This window comes from Lactuca saligna, chromosome 9 (assembly GCF_052625555.1).
Source record: "Lactuca saligna cultivar CGN05327 chromosome 9, ASM5262555v1, whole genome shotgun sequence".
NCBI lineage: Eukaryota > Viridiplantae > Streptophyta > Magnoliopsida > Asterales > Asteraceae > Lactuca > Lactuca saligna.
This window is the reverse complement of record NC_136425.1, coordinates 159,631,438-159,646,417: the sequence shown is the minus strand read 5'-3', so window position 1 is coordinate 159,646,417 and position 14,980 is coordinate 159,631,438. Positions and strand designations below refer to the sequence as shown.

Here is a 14,980-nt window from a genome sequence, read left to right as displayed (position 1 = left end):
CCTATCTTTTATGTTTCCTTGATTGACTTATTCTTTTGCTTTTCCTTTTATATTTTCAAATCTATCTTTCATATTTCGTAGATCCAATTCTTTTACAAATTATTAGTCTGAGTAATGTCCAAATATATAATAAAGTAAGGTTTTATGTATTATATACATATTAAATTTAATCTGACGTCGTTTAAGCAAAATATTAATACACTTCAATCACTGTTTGAATTAGGAACCAAAACAATGGCGATTTCAAATTTTTAACCAAAGAAACACAAGTTGACTAAAAGAATGTACGTTGTAGAAATCATTAGTCAATATTTATTAAAGAAATGTTAAACACAACTTGGAAATATAGTATTCGAGTTATTCAAGTTAGCATTCAAATCATTATTGTATTTTAATTCCTAATTTATGTACGCCATAGTTTCATAGCAACTATATTTCCACTTATCAATTCGATGCTTCTATTTATAATAGAATTGTTTTTACATTTTTGCTCTTAATTGAAATTTACGAAAATAAGCATTTAGTCTAAAATTCTGAATTTTAAAAGGTACAACCCCTTAAAACATTATATACAACAAGTTTATGCATTGAATCTTATTTGCGCAACATAAGTCATAAGGTCAAGGGCTTAGAGTGGGTCATTTGATTCAAAATTTTCTAAAAGCCTACATAGAATGTGTTTGACGAGATGAAGTCTGTTGAATCCGATATCTTGACAAATATATGAGGAATCTGGCAAGTCTCCCCTATATAAGGTGTCAATATGTTGAGCACTTGAACTTTATCACCTTCATCTCCACACTCTTTCACCGCCTTCCTTCATCTATATTCGTCCCTTTAAGAGACACCCTAAACATCTCCTAAAAATAGTTGTTATCATATGGTTATATCTACTTAATCAAGAAGAAATCGGAAACCTTTGAAAGGTTCAAAGAGTTTAAACATGAAGAAAAGAATCAAATGCAGGAAGATAAAGATGCTCTGATATGACAAAGGTGAAGAATATCTTAGTATCAAGTTCCACGACTATCTCAAGGAATGAGAAATTATTTCACAATTGACTCCTTGTAGGACACCATAACTTAATGGTGTGGCTGAGAGGCATAGTCACACATTGTTAGACATGGTTCGTTACATGATTAGTCGAAATTCTCTTTCCATTTCTTTTTGGGGGGTATGCCTTAGAGACAGCCGCCCATATCCTTGGTTGTCACTACCAAGAAGTTTTCCAAAAAACCTCATGAGATGTGGACAGGGAAAGTTCCCTCGTTAGCATATATTATGGTTCACGGTTGTGAAGCTTTCGTTAGACAAAAGACTCATGACAACCTACATCATAGAAGTGAAAGATGTATTTTTCATGGGTTACCCTCAAAAGTATTTTGGATATTTGTTCTACAGACCTAGTAAAAACATGGCCTTTGTAGCACGAAGAGGAGTCTTTCGTGAAAGAGAGCTCATATGCAAAGAGTAAAGTGGGAGTACAATTAACCTTGAAGAGATTCAAGAGTCAACCAATGAATGAACCATAGAAGACATTAGCGGTCAACTAGAGGATGAGACTCCTGTTGAACTCATTGATAAATCATTACCTCTTCGCTGATCTGGTTGAGTTAGCATGTTACATGAGTTCTATTGTTTCCAAATAACTACATAGGGTGACACATTTGTCAGTGATTATACACTGATAAATTTGGATGAGCCAGCTAACTACAAGGAGGAAATGGTTGCGAAAAGCTTTACTCAAACCCTAGGGATTGACTATGCTTGCTATAGCTGCCTTTCATGATTATGAAATATGGTAGATGAATGTAAAAACGAATTTCCTTAATAGGAAGTTGGCTGAAATGTTTTCATTAGTCATCCAGAGAGTTTTGTATATGAAAAGTTTCCTAGTAGAGCATGTATGCTTAAGAAATACATTTATGGATTGAAACAAGCATCTTGTAGCTGGAGTCTTTGCTTCCATGAGAAAGTCAAAGAATTTGGTTTCTCTAGGAGTGAAGATGAGTCTCGTGTTTATGTCAAGGCTAGTATGAGTATAATAACCTTTATAGTATTGTAGGTTGATGACATACTCCTTATAGGGAACGACCTTCTAACTTTGCAAGAAGTAAAGTATTGGCTTGGAAAGTGTTTTACTATGAAGAATCTACGAGAGGTGGCCTATATTCCTGGGATAAGAATGTTAAGGGATAGAATGAAAAGACTAACTGGTCATAGTCAAAATACATACTTGGATAAGGTACTGAAACGTTTTAGTATGGAGAATTCCAAGAAAGGAGAGCTACATATTCAGAGTAATGCCAAATTAAGTATGACTTAAAGCCCTAGTAAAGATAAAGAGATAGCATAATGAGTTGATTTCCATATGCTTCAACTGTAGGATCGATTATGTACGTTATGAAATGTACTCACCCTGAGGTGTCATTTTCTTTTAGCATTGTCATTCGCTTCCAGGGAAATCATGGCAGAGCTTATTGTATAGAAATAAAGAATATTCTCAAGTATATGCGAAGGAGAGAGGATCTGATTCTAGTCCTTCGTGGCAATGATACTATAACATCCCAATTTTCAAAACCAAAAATTTCATTGTTGATATAACAATTTAGAAAACATTTATAAGAAAACATCATCGAGTCACATTACTTCATAAAACCATAATCAAATGTTTTAAAACCATATCATAAAAATAGTAATAATATCAGAGTACAATCCCAAGAATCTCATAATGCAGAAATCATGTGTGTGTGATGCGTTACTACCGTGTCGGCTCCTTCCACTTCGAAGAAGAGGTATCTGAAAACAAAACTGAAAAATGTAAGCACAAAGCTTAGTGAGTTCCGCCATCATACCACATACTATACATAACACATACTGCATACATAACTAGGTACTAACTACCCTTTCGGTCCTGTCGACCGCTACTTTGCCTAGCATATCTGGGTGCTGGCCTCCCCTTCGACCCTGTCGACCGGTAGCTTGCCTAACATATAAGGGTGTTGTACCCCTTCACTCCTTTCGACTGGTACTGGGGACTAGTTCACCCCTTACTCTACCACATAACATCCTAGTGCATAAATATACAAGTCATATACTCCCTAACTTATATGGGGGCTGTCATACCCCTTTGGACCTATCGACTTGTACTTGGGTCTATCCTACCCTTTCTATCACATACCACATAACATCATAGCATACTGGCACATAAACATAATAGATAACAATATACCAGATAATTATCACAAAGACAGTTACCCATACTATAACTCTTACTAGTGGGTCAACCTTGGTGCCTTCGACCAACTTCTACTGGAAGGTAACTCACCTCAATGCCGTGAAGTGTCTGAACTGTCCTTGATGCCGGGATCAACACCTCTCAAGTCCTACACATAACAAACTCCTTTATTATCATTTCATGCACTTGACCCCTTTCAAGGGTTAGCTCAGGTCAAAGTCAAAGGTAAGGTCAACACCCTGGTCAAAGTCAACATCTGGTTGACTCAACTCCCCAAGTTGATCCATAAATTCACCGAGTTTGATAATCCTTAGAATGCTAAAAGCTTCAACCGTACTTACCGAGTCTTTCAAGAACTCATCGAGTTCTCCTTCGTACAAAAATCGGGACCTTCTAATACTGACTCGCCAAGTTCATCCTTAAACCTAGCGAGTCCAATTTCTTGTAAATTGGCACGTCTAGTCCTGGACTCGCCGAGTTCCCAATGAACTCATCGAATTCCCTATGAACTCGTTGAGCCAACCGTAATTTGCAGGGTCGCTAGAGCTAGCACTGCTACTGGTGCTATTGTTGCTGTCAGTCGCGGGCAGTTGGCCTTTTTATGGTCGTTCTGATTGCAATGGAAGCAAATCTGTCACACCCCCAGACCAGAATGACGAAAACGTCCGGAGGCGGGTGACTTCATTGTGTAGTATCATAACAATTGCATATAATTGAAACATAGCAAATCCAAACAACTTACATAAATAAGACAAGCTTACATTGTTTTACATCGTGTTTATGTTTTCAAGTGTACACAAAAGAAACCTCGGTAAGCAAATTTCCCAAAATACAGCAAAATAAGCTTGAGTCTGCAATCCATAACCTGCTTATTGATTTCTTGAGAATACAAATCGTTTAAAAAGTGTCAACATAAAATATGTTGGTGAGTTCATAAGCATTTGAGTATAAAAACTTTGATGATAGTTTAAAAATCCAGAAAATCCAATATTTTCTTATCAAATGGTTGTAATTCTTGTTTCAAATCGAGTATAGTTGCATGTGTGTCTTAATTCATTGTTTTCAAAAATCGTACGAATCGTTTTTCCAGAAAATCCTATATTTTCTAATGTATAAAATAGTAATTTTGGTAATAACATAACATGGGTGCGAAAAAGTCTCATTGAGGTAGTCAGAATAGTTGATTTTTAATCGAAGATGAAATCTGTATAATAACATTTTTGATATATTCTAGTGAGTCGTTATAACCATACTAATATAATGGAGTGTCTGTTATGACATTCTTCAGACGTCGGTTTTGTTCAAGACATTTTTCACCCTAGACTGGTCGGTGTAGCTGTAGCGAACATCGAAGGTGCCGGGTGTCAACCCCGTATAGATCTATACACAAATTCCAACTCTCCCTCCAGGAGACTCTAGTCATAACTCTTCAGGACTTAAGGTGTACAATATTGTATATAATATATGTACTGTGAAGATTTCGTCTGACTAGAATACTAATAGTTTCACGCAAAGCGTTGAAATTCATTATTTACCAAATAATTAATACTAGTTGTACTTGTTGACTAGATATTCCGTTTCGTTTCATTTATTGAAAATGATACGCTCTAAGTATTTATCAAATCAATTCAATATTAGCGATGTCGGCTGAAATTGCTCTCCTCTCTATATGTTACTGAGTGAGATCCCATTTATCGGGAAAATGTCAAGTTATGATTTGTGTAAAACTTATGACTTCTGTGAAATTATGACAGTAGCTTTATGACATGCAAAATTTTATGTCATAAACTTTCTATTTGCATATTTTCTAGGTGAGATTACTTATATCCAATTTTTATAAATAACCCCTTTACAATTTGCAAAAAGTCATTTATGGAGCACCAAGTTCAAATTTCAAAGTTCTAGACTTAGTGTCAACCTTTCAAGGTCTATTTCAACAATTTTTATCTTTAAATATGAAGAGCATGGATACAAGGATGCATGTTAAACACCCCCAAAAACTTGGGAGACTCCTTTTGTAAATTGTATACTCATATAATGATTTAAAATATTATTTATTTTCATGGGTTCTATGAGACTTCACATTCACAAAGAGTTATACATAAAAAAATGATAATATTTCAACACACATATTAAACACACGTACACATGCAATCATTCAAGAATTTAAAACAAGAGGTGACTTGTAATCTCCTCCAAAATCAACAAAAACTAAGGAAAAAGGTGGGGGTATGAAGCTTACCTTGTTTTAGTTCGTGGGAGATTTGAAGAGATGATGAGGAGCTTCCAAGTTTACCAACACTTGAAAGGTTCTTGGGACTTCAGAATGATTCTAAGAATAATTTATCTGTGAGTATAGTGAAATCTTAGGAATGGTGAGGAAACTCACTATTCAAGGAGGATGAACACTTACCAAAGATTCTGGAAATTTTCTTTGAAGGAATGAAGCTTCAGTCTTGAAGGAGTTTTGAGAGAATTCTTAGGAGTTTACTGGATGAGGAAGGGAGAAGTGGGATAAGGGAGAAAAGAGATTTACATATCTGAAGGGGGGGGGGGGAGGGAGTGACTTGACACCTGCATGGAAATCTGGTGCGTAAAGTTCCTTTTCTTATGAATAATGTGTGTTTATATGGGATTTACATGGGAAATGAGGAATCGACATCCCATCATAAAGTCAAACCCCTTTATTTGCTTAGAATCTCCTTAAAAATCTTAGGTTCTATTTTATATAAATATATTAAAATAATTGATTTTGGTATAAAATAGGGGTCTTAGGGGTCATAGTTAAGAAAAGCACGAGTTTGGTGTGATTCCCGACCTCAAAATACCTTAAAATGGTGAAAAAGGCTGGAATAGTCCAAAATTCAGGGCTAAATAGTAAATTCCTGAACACTAGGGAAATTTCCGAAGTGTATCACAATTTCCAGAGGTGTTGGGCGAGTTCCGAAGCTCTCCTCCAAACTCTGGAGTCCATAGTAACTTTCGGAGCACTTTCTCGGATTTCCGAAGTCTTCTGATTCATTCCGGAGCGAAGCCAGCAGTCCGGACCGAGGGTTCCGAAGTCAGCTGACCATTCCGAAGCGACCATAGACGAGGTTGTCCAGAGTCAGGAGTTCCAAGATTGTGAGGTGGTCCGGATGAGAGGCTTCCGTGGTGCAACTCCTCTTGGTTTCCTTAGAAGGCATTCCGGACCAAGAGGGTTCCGAACCAAGAGGTTCCGGACCACGAGGGTCCTTTTGGGGTTTTCTCTTCCGGTTTTGAGTTATTTTCGACTAAGGAAGATATTTAGGGAGATTTAAGAGAGATTTGAGATACATGGAGAGATTTGGGAGAGATTTCACATTCTTGGAGAGATGTGATATTCTTGGAGAGATTTAGGAGAGATTTCACATACTTGGAGAGATTTAGGAGAGATTTCACATTCTTGGAGAGATGTGATATTCTTGGAGAGATTTGAGAAAAGACTTCATTTTCTTGGAGAGATTTGATATTTTTGGAGAGATTTGGGAGAGAGAGAGAGAGATACAGGGGGAGAGATTGGAGATACTTTTTCGAGAGCCTTTATTAGTGTTTTTCTTTGTAGTGCAAGGTCCATAGACTTAGATACATTCTATTTTGAGTGTTATACACCCCCGAAGGGCACTCAATAGTGCTTTAAAGAGTTGTTACTTCCGTAAATCAAATTAGGGTTTTAAATTTTGAACTTTTGAGACTTTTAAGTGTTACTTTTCATTAGGAATTATAGTCGAACATTAGGAAACATAAATAATCTCCTAACATATAAGCACTAGTTGAGTTGACCAAATGGTCCGTTGACCTTGACTTGACTTTGACTTTGACTAGATGTTTTCCGGTTGTCACAATATCAAGTCTGATGTCTGGAATGTGGGGGTAGAGGATGTACAATCCTTGCTAAAGTGACTGGTCTTGTCGCACTTGTAGCAGTCGGATGATCCCAATCTACAAAACACCTCATGGGTCTTGTCGCACTTTCCGCAGCGGCCCTGACCGTGTTAGCCCTTCGACCTAGTGTCAGATCCCTTGGGCTTCTTCCCCGAAGCCCCAGTAACATGTTTATCTCCTATCTTCCTCTTCCTAAGGTGCTCTATATCAATCTCCCTCTCCCTCGCCCTCACAATCATGTCATCCAATGTCAGACATGCCGAGTAGCTGACATATTTCCGAATGTCAGCTCTTAACATGTCATGATAGCGGGACTTCTGCATCTCCTCATCCCCCGCATACTAAGTCACCAATAAGGCCCTCTCTCAAAACTTGACGGTAATCTCTGCTACTGTCTCTATCACATGTCTCATGTTAAAAAACTCTCTGGCTAGCTGCTGAAGCTCCACAGCCGGTGCAAAGTCAACCCTAAACCTGGCCATGAAATTCGACCAAGTCATAGATTCAATGGCTTAGGCCCCTAGTGAATCACCAACTAATTCCCACCAATCTCAAGCTATGTCCCTCAAACAACCTCGAACATACCGGACCTTCAACCGCTCGGGGCAGAAGCTCGTCAACTAAGCAAACTCCATGTCTGCGATCCACCTCCTGGTAACAATGGGGTCCTTCACCCGATGGAAGTATGGCATACCATCTCCCTTGAAGTCCTTGAAGGAGAGTGTACGTGTCCTTGTCTGGCCAGATGCCATGTCGCTCCTGAACACCCTAAGGCGATCCTCCATCAGCTCGACAATCCCCTCCTTTATCGACCTAAAAATCATCAAGGTCGCCTCAAGGATAACTCTGGTGATCTCTGACGCAATGAACTCACACAGTCTCTTATCAACTGGTTCGGAACCCGAACCCGAACCTAATCCTGATCCCGACCCTGATCCCAATCCTCCTGCTCCGTGATGCGTAATCATCACCATTCTGAAACAAAAACATACAATTATCAGGATCATACATAATCTCGAGAGATTCTACACACTTTACAAGTTCCTTGGTTCTACCTCGACCCTCCTTGACTCGAGTACAGATCATCTGCTTTCAGTAGTACGGGCCTATACTACCTTCCACATCTATATGTACTTTCCTAAAATATTGCTTCGGTTTCACCAAGTCCCTTCTACTACTACTATATTTTGTTCTAATCTCATATTAGGCTTACCCTAAGATAACTCTCCATCCCACTCTTCGTCATCAGCTGCATAAGAAGTCCCTACTACCTTTACCTAACTAGCTCGTGAATACCATTACATATTACTAAGAACAGATAATTCTTCGAATGAGAGGTCCTGTCCTGCAATGGTTAGATTCAAACAAGAGCTGCAAAATAGGGTTAGACCTAACCTTTTGAAATTATTTAGTCCTCACAATATGTAATTTAGTGTATTCGTTTACTAGTTACCTAAAGATTTATAGGACTCCTAATAGCACAAAGCAAGTAGTATTCAGGCATTAAGTAACCAAAACCAAGCGTATCCTATCCAGACTATCATATCACTTTCTAATTAGTTCTATCATGCAGCTCAATAAGCACATATAACAGGCATATCAGGCATCTTCCTAGATCCTTATCCCTAATCTAGCATGCGGTTCTCATACACATACAACAGGCATAAAAGCATCCTTCCAAGATCCTTAGCCCTAATCTAGCATACAGTTTTCATAATCATATCATATCATAGCATAGAATGTATGGGAATCTTGCGGAAAACTTACCTGAGCTCGGTCGGTCGTGCACATCACACACCTTGTTCTTTCTCAAAACTCTTTACTTTAACTTTTGGAAAAAAAAACTATTTTCTTGTGAAAATGTTTCAAATCCTTAATTTGAGTCGAGACACTCCCGAATGTGTGTCCAAATCCCTCAAACCAAGGCTCTGATACCAACTCGTAACATCCCGATTTTCAAGACCAAAAATTTCATTTTTGATATAACGATTTAGAAAACATTTATAAGAAATTAAACATCATTGAGTCACATTATTTGATAAAACCATAATCACATGTTTCAAAACCATATCATGAAAATAGTAATAATGTTAGAGTACAATCCCAAGAATCTCATAATGCGGAAATCATGTTCGTATGTGATGCGCTACTACCGTGCCGACTCCTTCCCCTTCGAAGAAGATGTACCTTTAATCAAAATTGAAAACTGTAAGAACAAAGCTTAGTGAGTTCCTCCATCATATCTCATACTATACATAACATATACTGCATACATAACTGGGTACTTAAGATGATCGGGGCAAGGCGAAGACTTATAGTTTAAGTTTTATGTTTTAGGTACTTCAGATGATCGGGGCAAGACGAAGACTTGATTGTGCACATCCTTCAGTATCTATAAGAGTTGATTTTGGGATACTTTAATTTATGATTTTGACTTTTGGAAACTAAGTTTTGTAAAAATTTATTGTTCGTGGTTGGGTTTTGAAAAATAAAAATTTTACCTTGATTTTTTGGATGTTACAACATAGAACCATAATTCCAAGAATTTAATAATTGTAGCCATAAATGAATAGTACCTGAGAATCGGGTGTTACACTTCGGACTTCATTCATGGTTCAAATGTCGTTTGACAAGACATCAGATGTCTTCTAGTCAATAACACTCTTTTGATAAATACTACATTAATGATCAAATCATTCTACAATTTATGATTTTTTTGTCGTTAAGGATTGTACTGTTTGATATATAGATTGCTCCAACTTCGTAATTTCGTTTGAAAACTCCTGGCGGATGAATCGAAATGTGTATATATCAATAAAATGGCAACTAAATGTTAATCTGATATTAGGAGGTTACTATAATAAAGTTATCTAGCATCATTATAATTGGCATCTATGATTGTCGATGGAATCTAGTTTGTGTGGTGGTGGCGAAGGTGGTGGTTGGTGGCGGAGGAGAGGTGGTGGATTCATATACGAATTAATACACTTACATTTATATTCAGATATAAATATTACTCATACTCTATCGCAACCGTATCCTGAAATATTTGCGGTAAAAATAAATAATTGAATGACAATAATTCCCTCATTATGAACCCCTCTCTCTCTCTCTTATATATATATATATATATATATATATATATATATATATATATATATATATATATATATATATATATATATATATATATATATATATATATTACAAAGATGATATGTTAAAATTGAAAGACAATTGACATTGCATTCATTCATTATGGAGATGACTTTACTTGCAATAAAATATCCTAATCTTCCTGTTACATATGTTTAAGGGTGAAGGAGACGTGGAGTTGGTAGCCGACCCTGGATGGACAATTCCTAGTTGCCTGGATGTGATCTATTAGTGACAACAAATTTTTGCGCTCAAAATAAACTAAGAGCAGATGGAATAAGCTACTTCATAACAAAGTGAAGTTTTTTTTATGTCGAGACTTGGAATAAAGAGGATGCCGACTAAAGATACACTATTAAAAATAGGTAAGATATTGATAGTGATTTTTGTCATATGTGCTAAATACCGGTGAGAGTTCAAACCACATTTTCTTTGATTTTGTGCTGTCTAAATGTGTGGAGCAGCTTTGAAAACACTGAAACATAAATGTTACCATTGTTCACAACATATACTATATGTACAAGCTGATTGACAACCAAAAGTCGGATCGATTTTCTAGATTGGTCGTGGAAGCTGCAGTGGAAATAGTTGTTTAGCGATCAGGAGAATGAGGAATAATCTCCTTTTAAAAAGATAAAATGAGTCGCTATTTTATGTTTTTTAAACTGTGTTAACATATATGTCAACTAATATACGTTTGTACGATAGGCGTAAGCTAGCTCTATTTTCTTTCTTAAATTTTTGATCAAGCCGTTTTCCAAAAAAAAAAAAAAAAAAAAAGGTAACCTTACCTAATCCAAAGCTCCAGACTAGTAAATAAAAGAAAGATAAAATATTGATGTAAAATAGCCTGGATGAAAAATATTCATTTGCAAGTTGTGAATTGCATCTCAATTCCTACCATAACTCGTTGACAAAGTCAGATCCACCCCTTCCATAATATAGATCATAGCCATACTATAAGTTGACATTCTTTCCCATTGGATACCAAAAAGAAACTCAGTTGCGAAGAGAAAAAAGAAAGATGGGGTGGACATGGAAGGAAGAACACTTGGATATAATCCTAGTCCCATCTGGGTTGTTGATCATGTGCGTCTATCACCTCTTTCTTCTCCATAGATATATCAAGCATCCGGAAACCACAGCGATCGGATATGAGAATCATAACAAAAAGGCATGGGTTGAAAAAATGCTTCTGGTATAACTTCAACCACTTGTATTTCATAACAAAATTGTCTTCTTTCTATATTTTCTTTAAAACTTTTCTTGAAATGATGCAGATTGACACCAAAGACAGAGGGTTTGTAGTAGCTGTTCTCAATAGCCACTTATCTGCTTCAACTTCCCTTTGTTCCATTTCTCTATTTCTATGTTCTCTTATCGGAGCTTTACTGGGAAACTCATCTAATAACTTTCTTACAAGCACTTTTATCTTTGGTGACACAAGTAAATCCACCAGCTCTATCAAATACATCGGCATTTTATCATTCTTCCTACTCGCATTTGCTTGTTTTGTACAAACTACAAGGCATTTTGTGCATGCTAGTTTCCTCATAAGCATGCCAACAGGTTCTGTTCCTGTTCTTTGCATCCAAAAGTCGGTGATAAGAGGAAACAATTTTTGGACAGTTGGATTGCGTGCACTCTACTTTGCAATCACTTTGCTACTATGGATTTTTGGTCCAATTCCTATGTTTGTTGGCTCTGTAGCTACAGTCATAATGTTGCATTTTCTAGATGTCAATAAAGCACCCATGATTGAGTATGGATCACACAAGGGTTCAAACAGTGATCACCTGCGGAATATTGGACATGAAATAGCTTCTGTGGTTAGGCCTTTTGAAGACAACGGAAGGCCATAGAGATAGATATGCACGAAAACCCCTTGAAATCTAGTTATTTCGAAGCTTAAAGCTCTATGTTCTTGCTTATTTGTTCTTTTTCTTTTGTTGATTCTAAGATGATTCTTATCATCAGAACCAGCTTAACTGGTTGGGTATTGTAATTATGCTTATAGATAAACAATAAATCTTGAGAATATCTACGACTATTACCGTTACATTTCTGTTATTTCTTCTAATCATAGTTAGTTTAGTAGTTTGGATAATCAGTTAACTTAATCATAGTTGTTAATCTGTTAGATGTATGTTAGCTAGATTTGCGTATAATAAGCTGTAATATAAAAAGTTCTTGAATATGTAAGAAAGTCAACAAAATGAATACAAAGAGATTCTTTCTTCATTTCTTTCTCTGTTAATATGGTATCAAAGCATTTTTTTTGCTTCCGCATCCCTGATTTCAATCTTTATTCTTGATTGTTCCTTTTTCATGATCTTTGATTGATTCCTTCTCTTTGATTGTTTTCTGTTTGATTGATTCAATCAATCCGTTCTATTTGTGTTCTTCATTAAGATCGTTCTTTTGATTTTCTCGATCTTTTGTTTTTGTCAAAATGTCTGGAGAAAGTTCTCAAAACTCAAATGTTTCTTCAGATGATCCGTATTTTTTACATCACTCGGATAATCCCGGCACTCTTCTTGTCAATCAACAGCTTACTCGAGAAAATTATGCGTCCTGGTCTCGGTCTATGACAATTGCCCTTTCAGTCAAGAACAAACTTGATTTTGTTACTGGAGATCTTCCTCAACCTCCGGCCACTGATGTAATTCGTTTCAAGGCCTGGAATCGCAACAACAATATTGTAATTTCCTGGATCCTAAATTCTATATCTAAAGAAATTTCTTCTTCAGTGATTTACCTAAAAACTGCTTTTGCAATTTGGAATGAACTCAAAGAAAGGTTTCAACAGAGCAATGGACCTCGCATATTTCAACTTAAGCATGATTTGATGAATACAGTTCAAGGACAAGATTATGTGAGTACGTATTTTACTAGGCTTAAAGTTCTTTGGGAGGAATTATCCAATTTTGATACTCATTGTACATGTGGTTTATGTACATGTGGAGGGGCAAAAGAAATTGAACACACTATGATGTTTCTTATGGGTCTAAATGATTCATATGCCCAAATTCGAGGGCAAATACTTCTCATGGATCCTATACCTGCAGTTAATCACATTTTTTCCTTGGTTATTCAAGAAGAAAGACAACGTGAAATTGGAAATAATCAATCTATGAACACTCCAATGGCTTGTAATGTTCAGAGTTTCAATAACAATTTGAACAATTCAAGAAATCGAGTTTCCAACAATAATTTCAACAAAGGTTCTAACAAGAACTCATCAATGTGTTCTCATTGCAAGCGTTCGAGACACACTGTTGATAAGTGTTACAAACTGCATGGATTTCCACCGGATATCGTTTCAATCAGAACTCAAATTCAAATAGTTCACGTGTGAATGCTGTTTCTGCTGCTACAGAGGGTCAGTCTTCCTGTAATGATACAAGCTCTCCAGTTACAAATCTTACCAATGAACAATGCCAACAACTTATTGCTATACTTACTGGTCAATTGGCTTCAGTGAATTCTGTTTCACATGATCATATTACCACTTCAGGTAATCACTATGTTCTGACTCTCTCTTCTAGCCATTACAATTTCAATATATGGATACTAGATACTGGAGCAACTAGGCATATTTGCAATGATAAAAATATGTTTCATGATATGGTAGATATCTCACATACTCGTGTTCTTTTACCAAACCAAATGGTTATTCAAGTTGAATGCATGGGAAAAGTTAACATAAATGAACATATCATTCTCACTGATGTTCTTTATGTGCCACAGTTTGAGTTAAATTTAGTATCAATTTCTCAATTGACTAAATTCAAAACTGTTAAGGCAAAATTTTATCATGATTATGCTATTTTGAAGCAGATACACACCAAGAGAATGATTGGCAATGCTAGAGTACATGCCGAACTTTATGTGCTTGAAGATATGCGTATAAGAGCACAAGCACAAGTGAATGTGAATGCAGTTTCAGCTGATTGTTGGCATCAACGGTTTGGACATCCTTCAAATGAGAAGTTGCAATCTATTAGTAGTATCACTGTTTCAAATAAAGATTTGAATAAAAGTGTATGTTCTATTTGTCCTTTAGCCAAACATAAACGTTTACCTTTTTAGTCTTTCAACAATATTGCAAATGAACCTTTTGAGTTGATACACTGTGATGTATGGGGGCCTTATTATGTAAAGGATTATAAGGGATATCAATATTTTGCAACTATTGTTGATGATTGCACTAGATTTACATGGGTATACATGATGAAGCACAAATCTGATGTTCAAAGTATCATTCCACGTTTCTTTGCTATGATTGAAACACAATTTAACACCAAAATTAAGGGTTTTCGGTATGATAATGCAAAGGAATTGGCTTTTACTGAGTTTTTCAATCAAAAGGAGTATTGCATCAATTCTCTTGTGTTCAACATCCAGAACAAAATTCAGTGGTGGAACGAAAGCACCAACATCTATTAAATGTTGCTAGGGCATTATTTTTTCAGTCAAATATTCCCACAACATATTGGTCTGAATGTATTTTGTGTGCTACATTCCTTATCAATCGTACACCTTCACATGCTCTTGATAATTTGTCCCCTTTTCAGAAACTTTATGAGTATCCACCAGATTATTCACGATTTCGGAGTTTTGGATGTTTAGCTTTTGCTTCAACACTTCTTAGTCACAGGGACAAATTTACTGCACGTGCCA

The 14,980-nt window shown here is 36.3% G+C and overlaps 1 protein-coding gene across 1 annotated transcript; it reads left to right on the top strand.

The window, feature by feature from the left end:
• The first annotated feature begins 11,261 nt into the window (after positions 1-11,261).
• Positions 11,262-12,356, top strand: LOC145017886 (uncharacterized). The gene is made up of 2 exons (XM_078975840.1): positions 11,262-11,495; positions 11,578-12,356. The coding sequence occupies exons 1-2, from the start codon at positions 11,322-11,324 to the stop codon at positions 12,157-12,159; spliced, it is 756 nt and encodes a 251-aa protein (XP_078831966.1). The 5' UTR covers positions 11,262-11,321; the 3' UTR covers positions 12,160-12,356.
• The last annotated feature ends 2,624 nt before the right edge of the window (positions 12,357-14,980 follow it).

Excerpts from the sequence above, each read along its gene's own strand:
- LOC145017886 (XM_078975840.1), top strand. The coding sequence starts at position 11,322 with ATGGGGTGGACATGGAAGGAAGAACACTTGGATATAATCCTAGTCCCA. Across the intron at positions 11,496-11,577 it reads GGGTTGAAAAAATGCTTCTG|ATTGACACCAAAGACAGAGG; the intron begins GTATAACTTCAA and ends GAAATGATGCAG.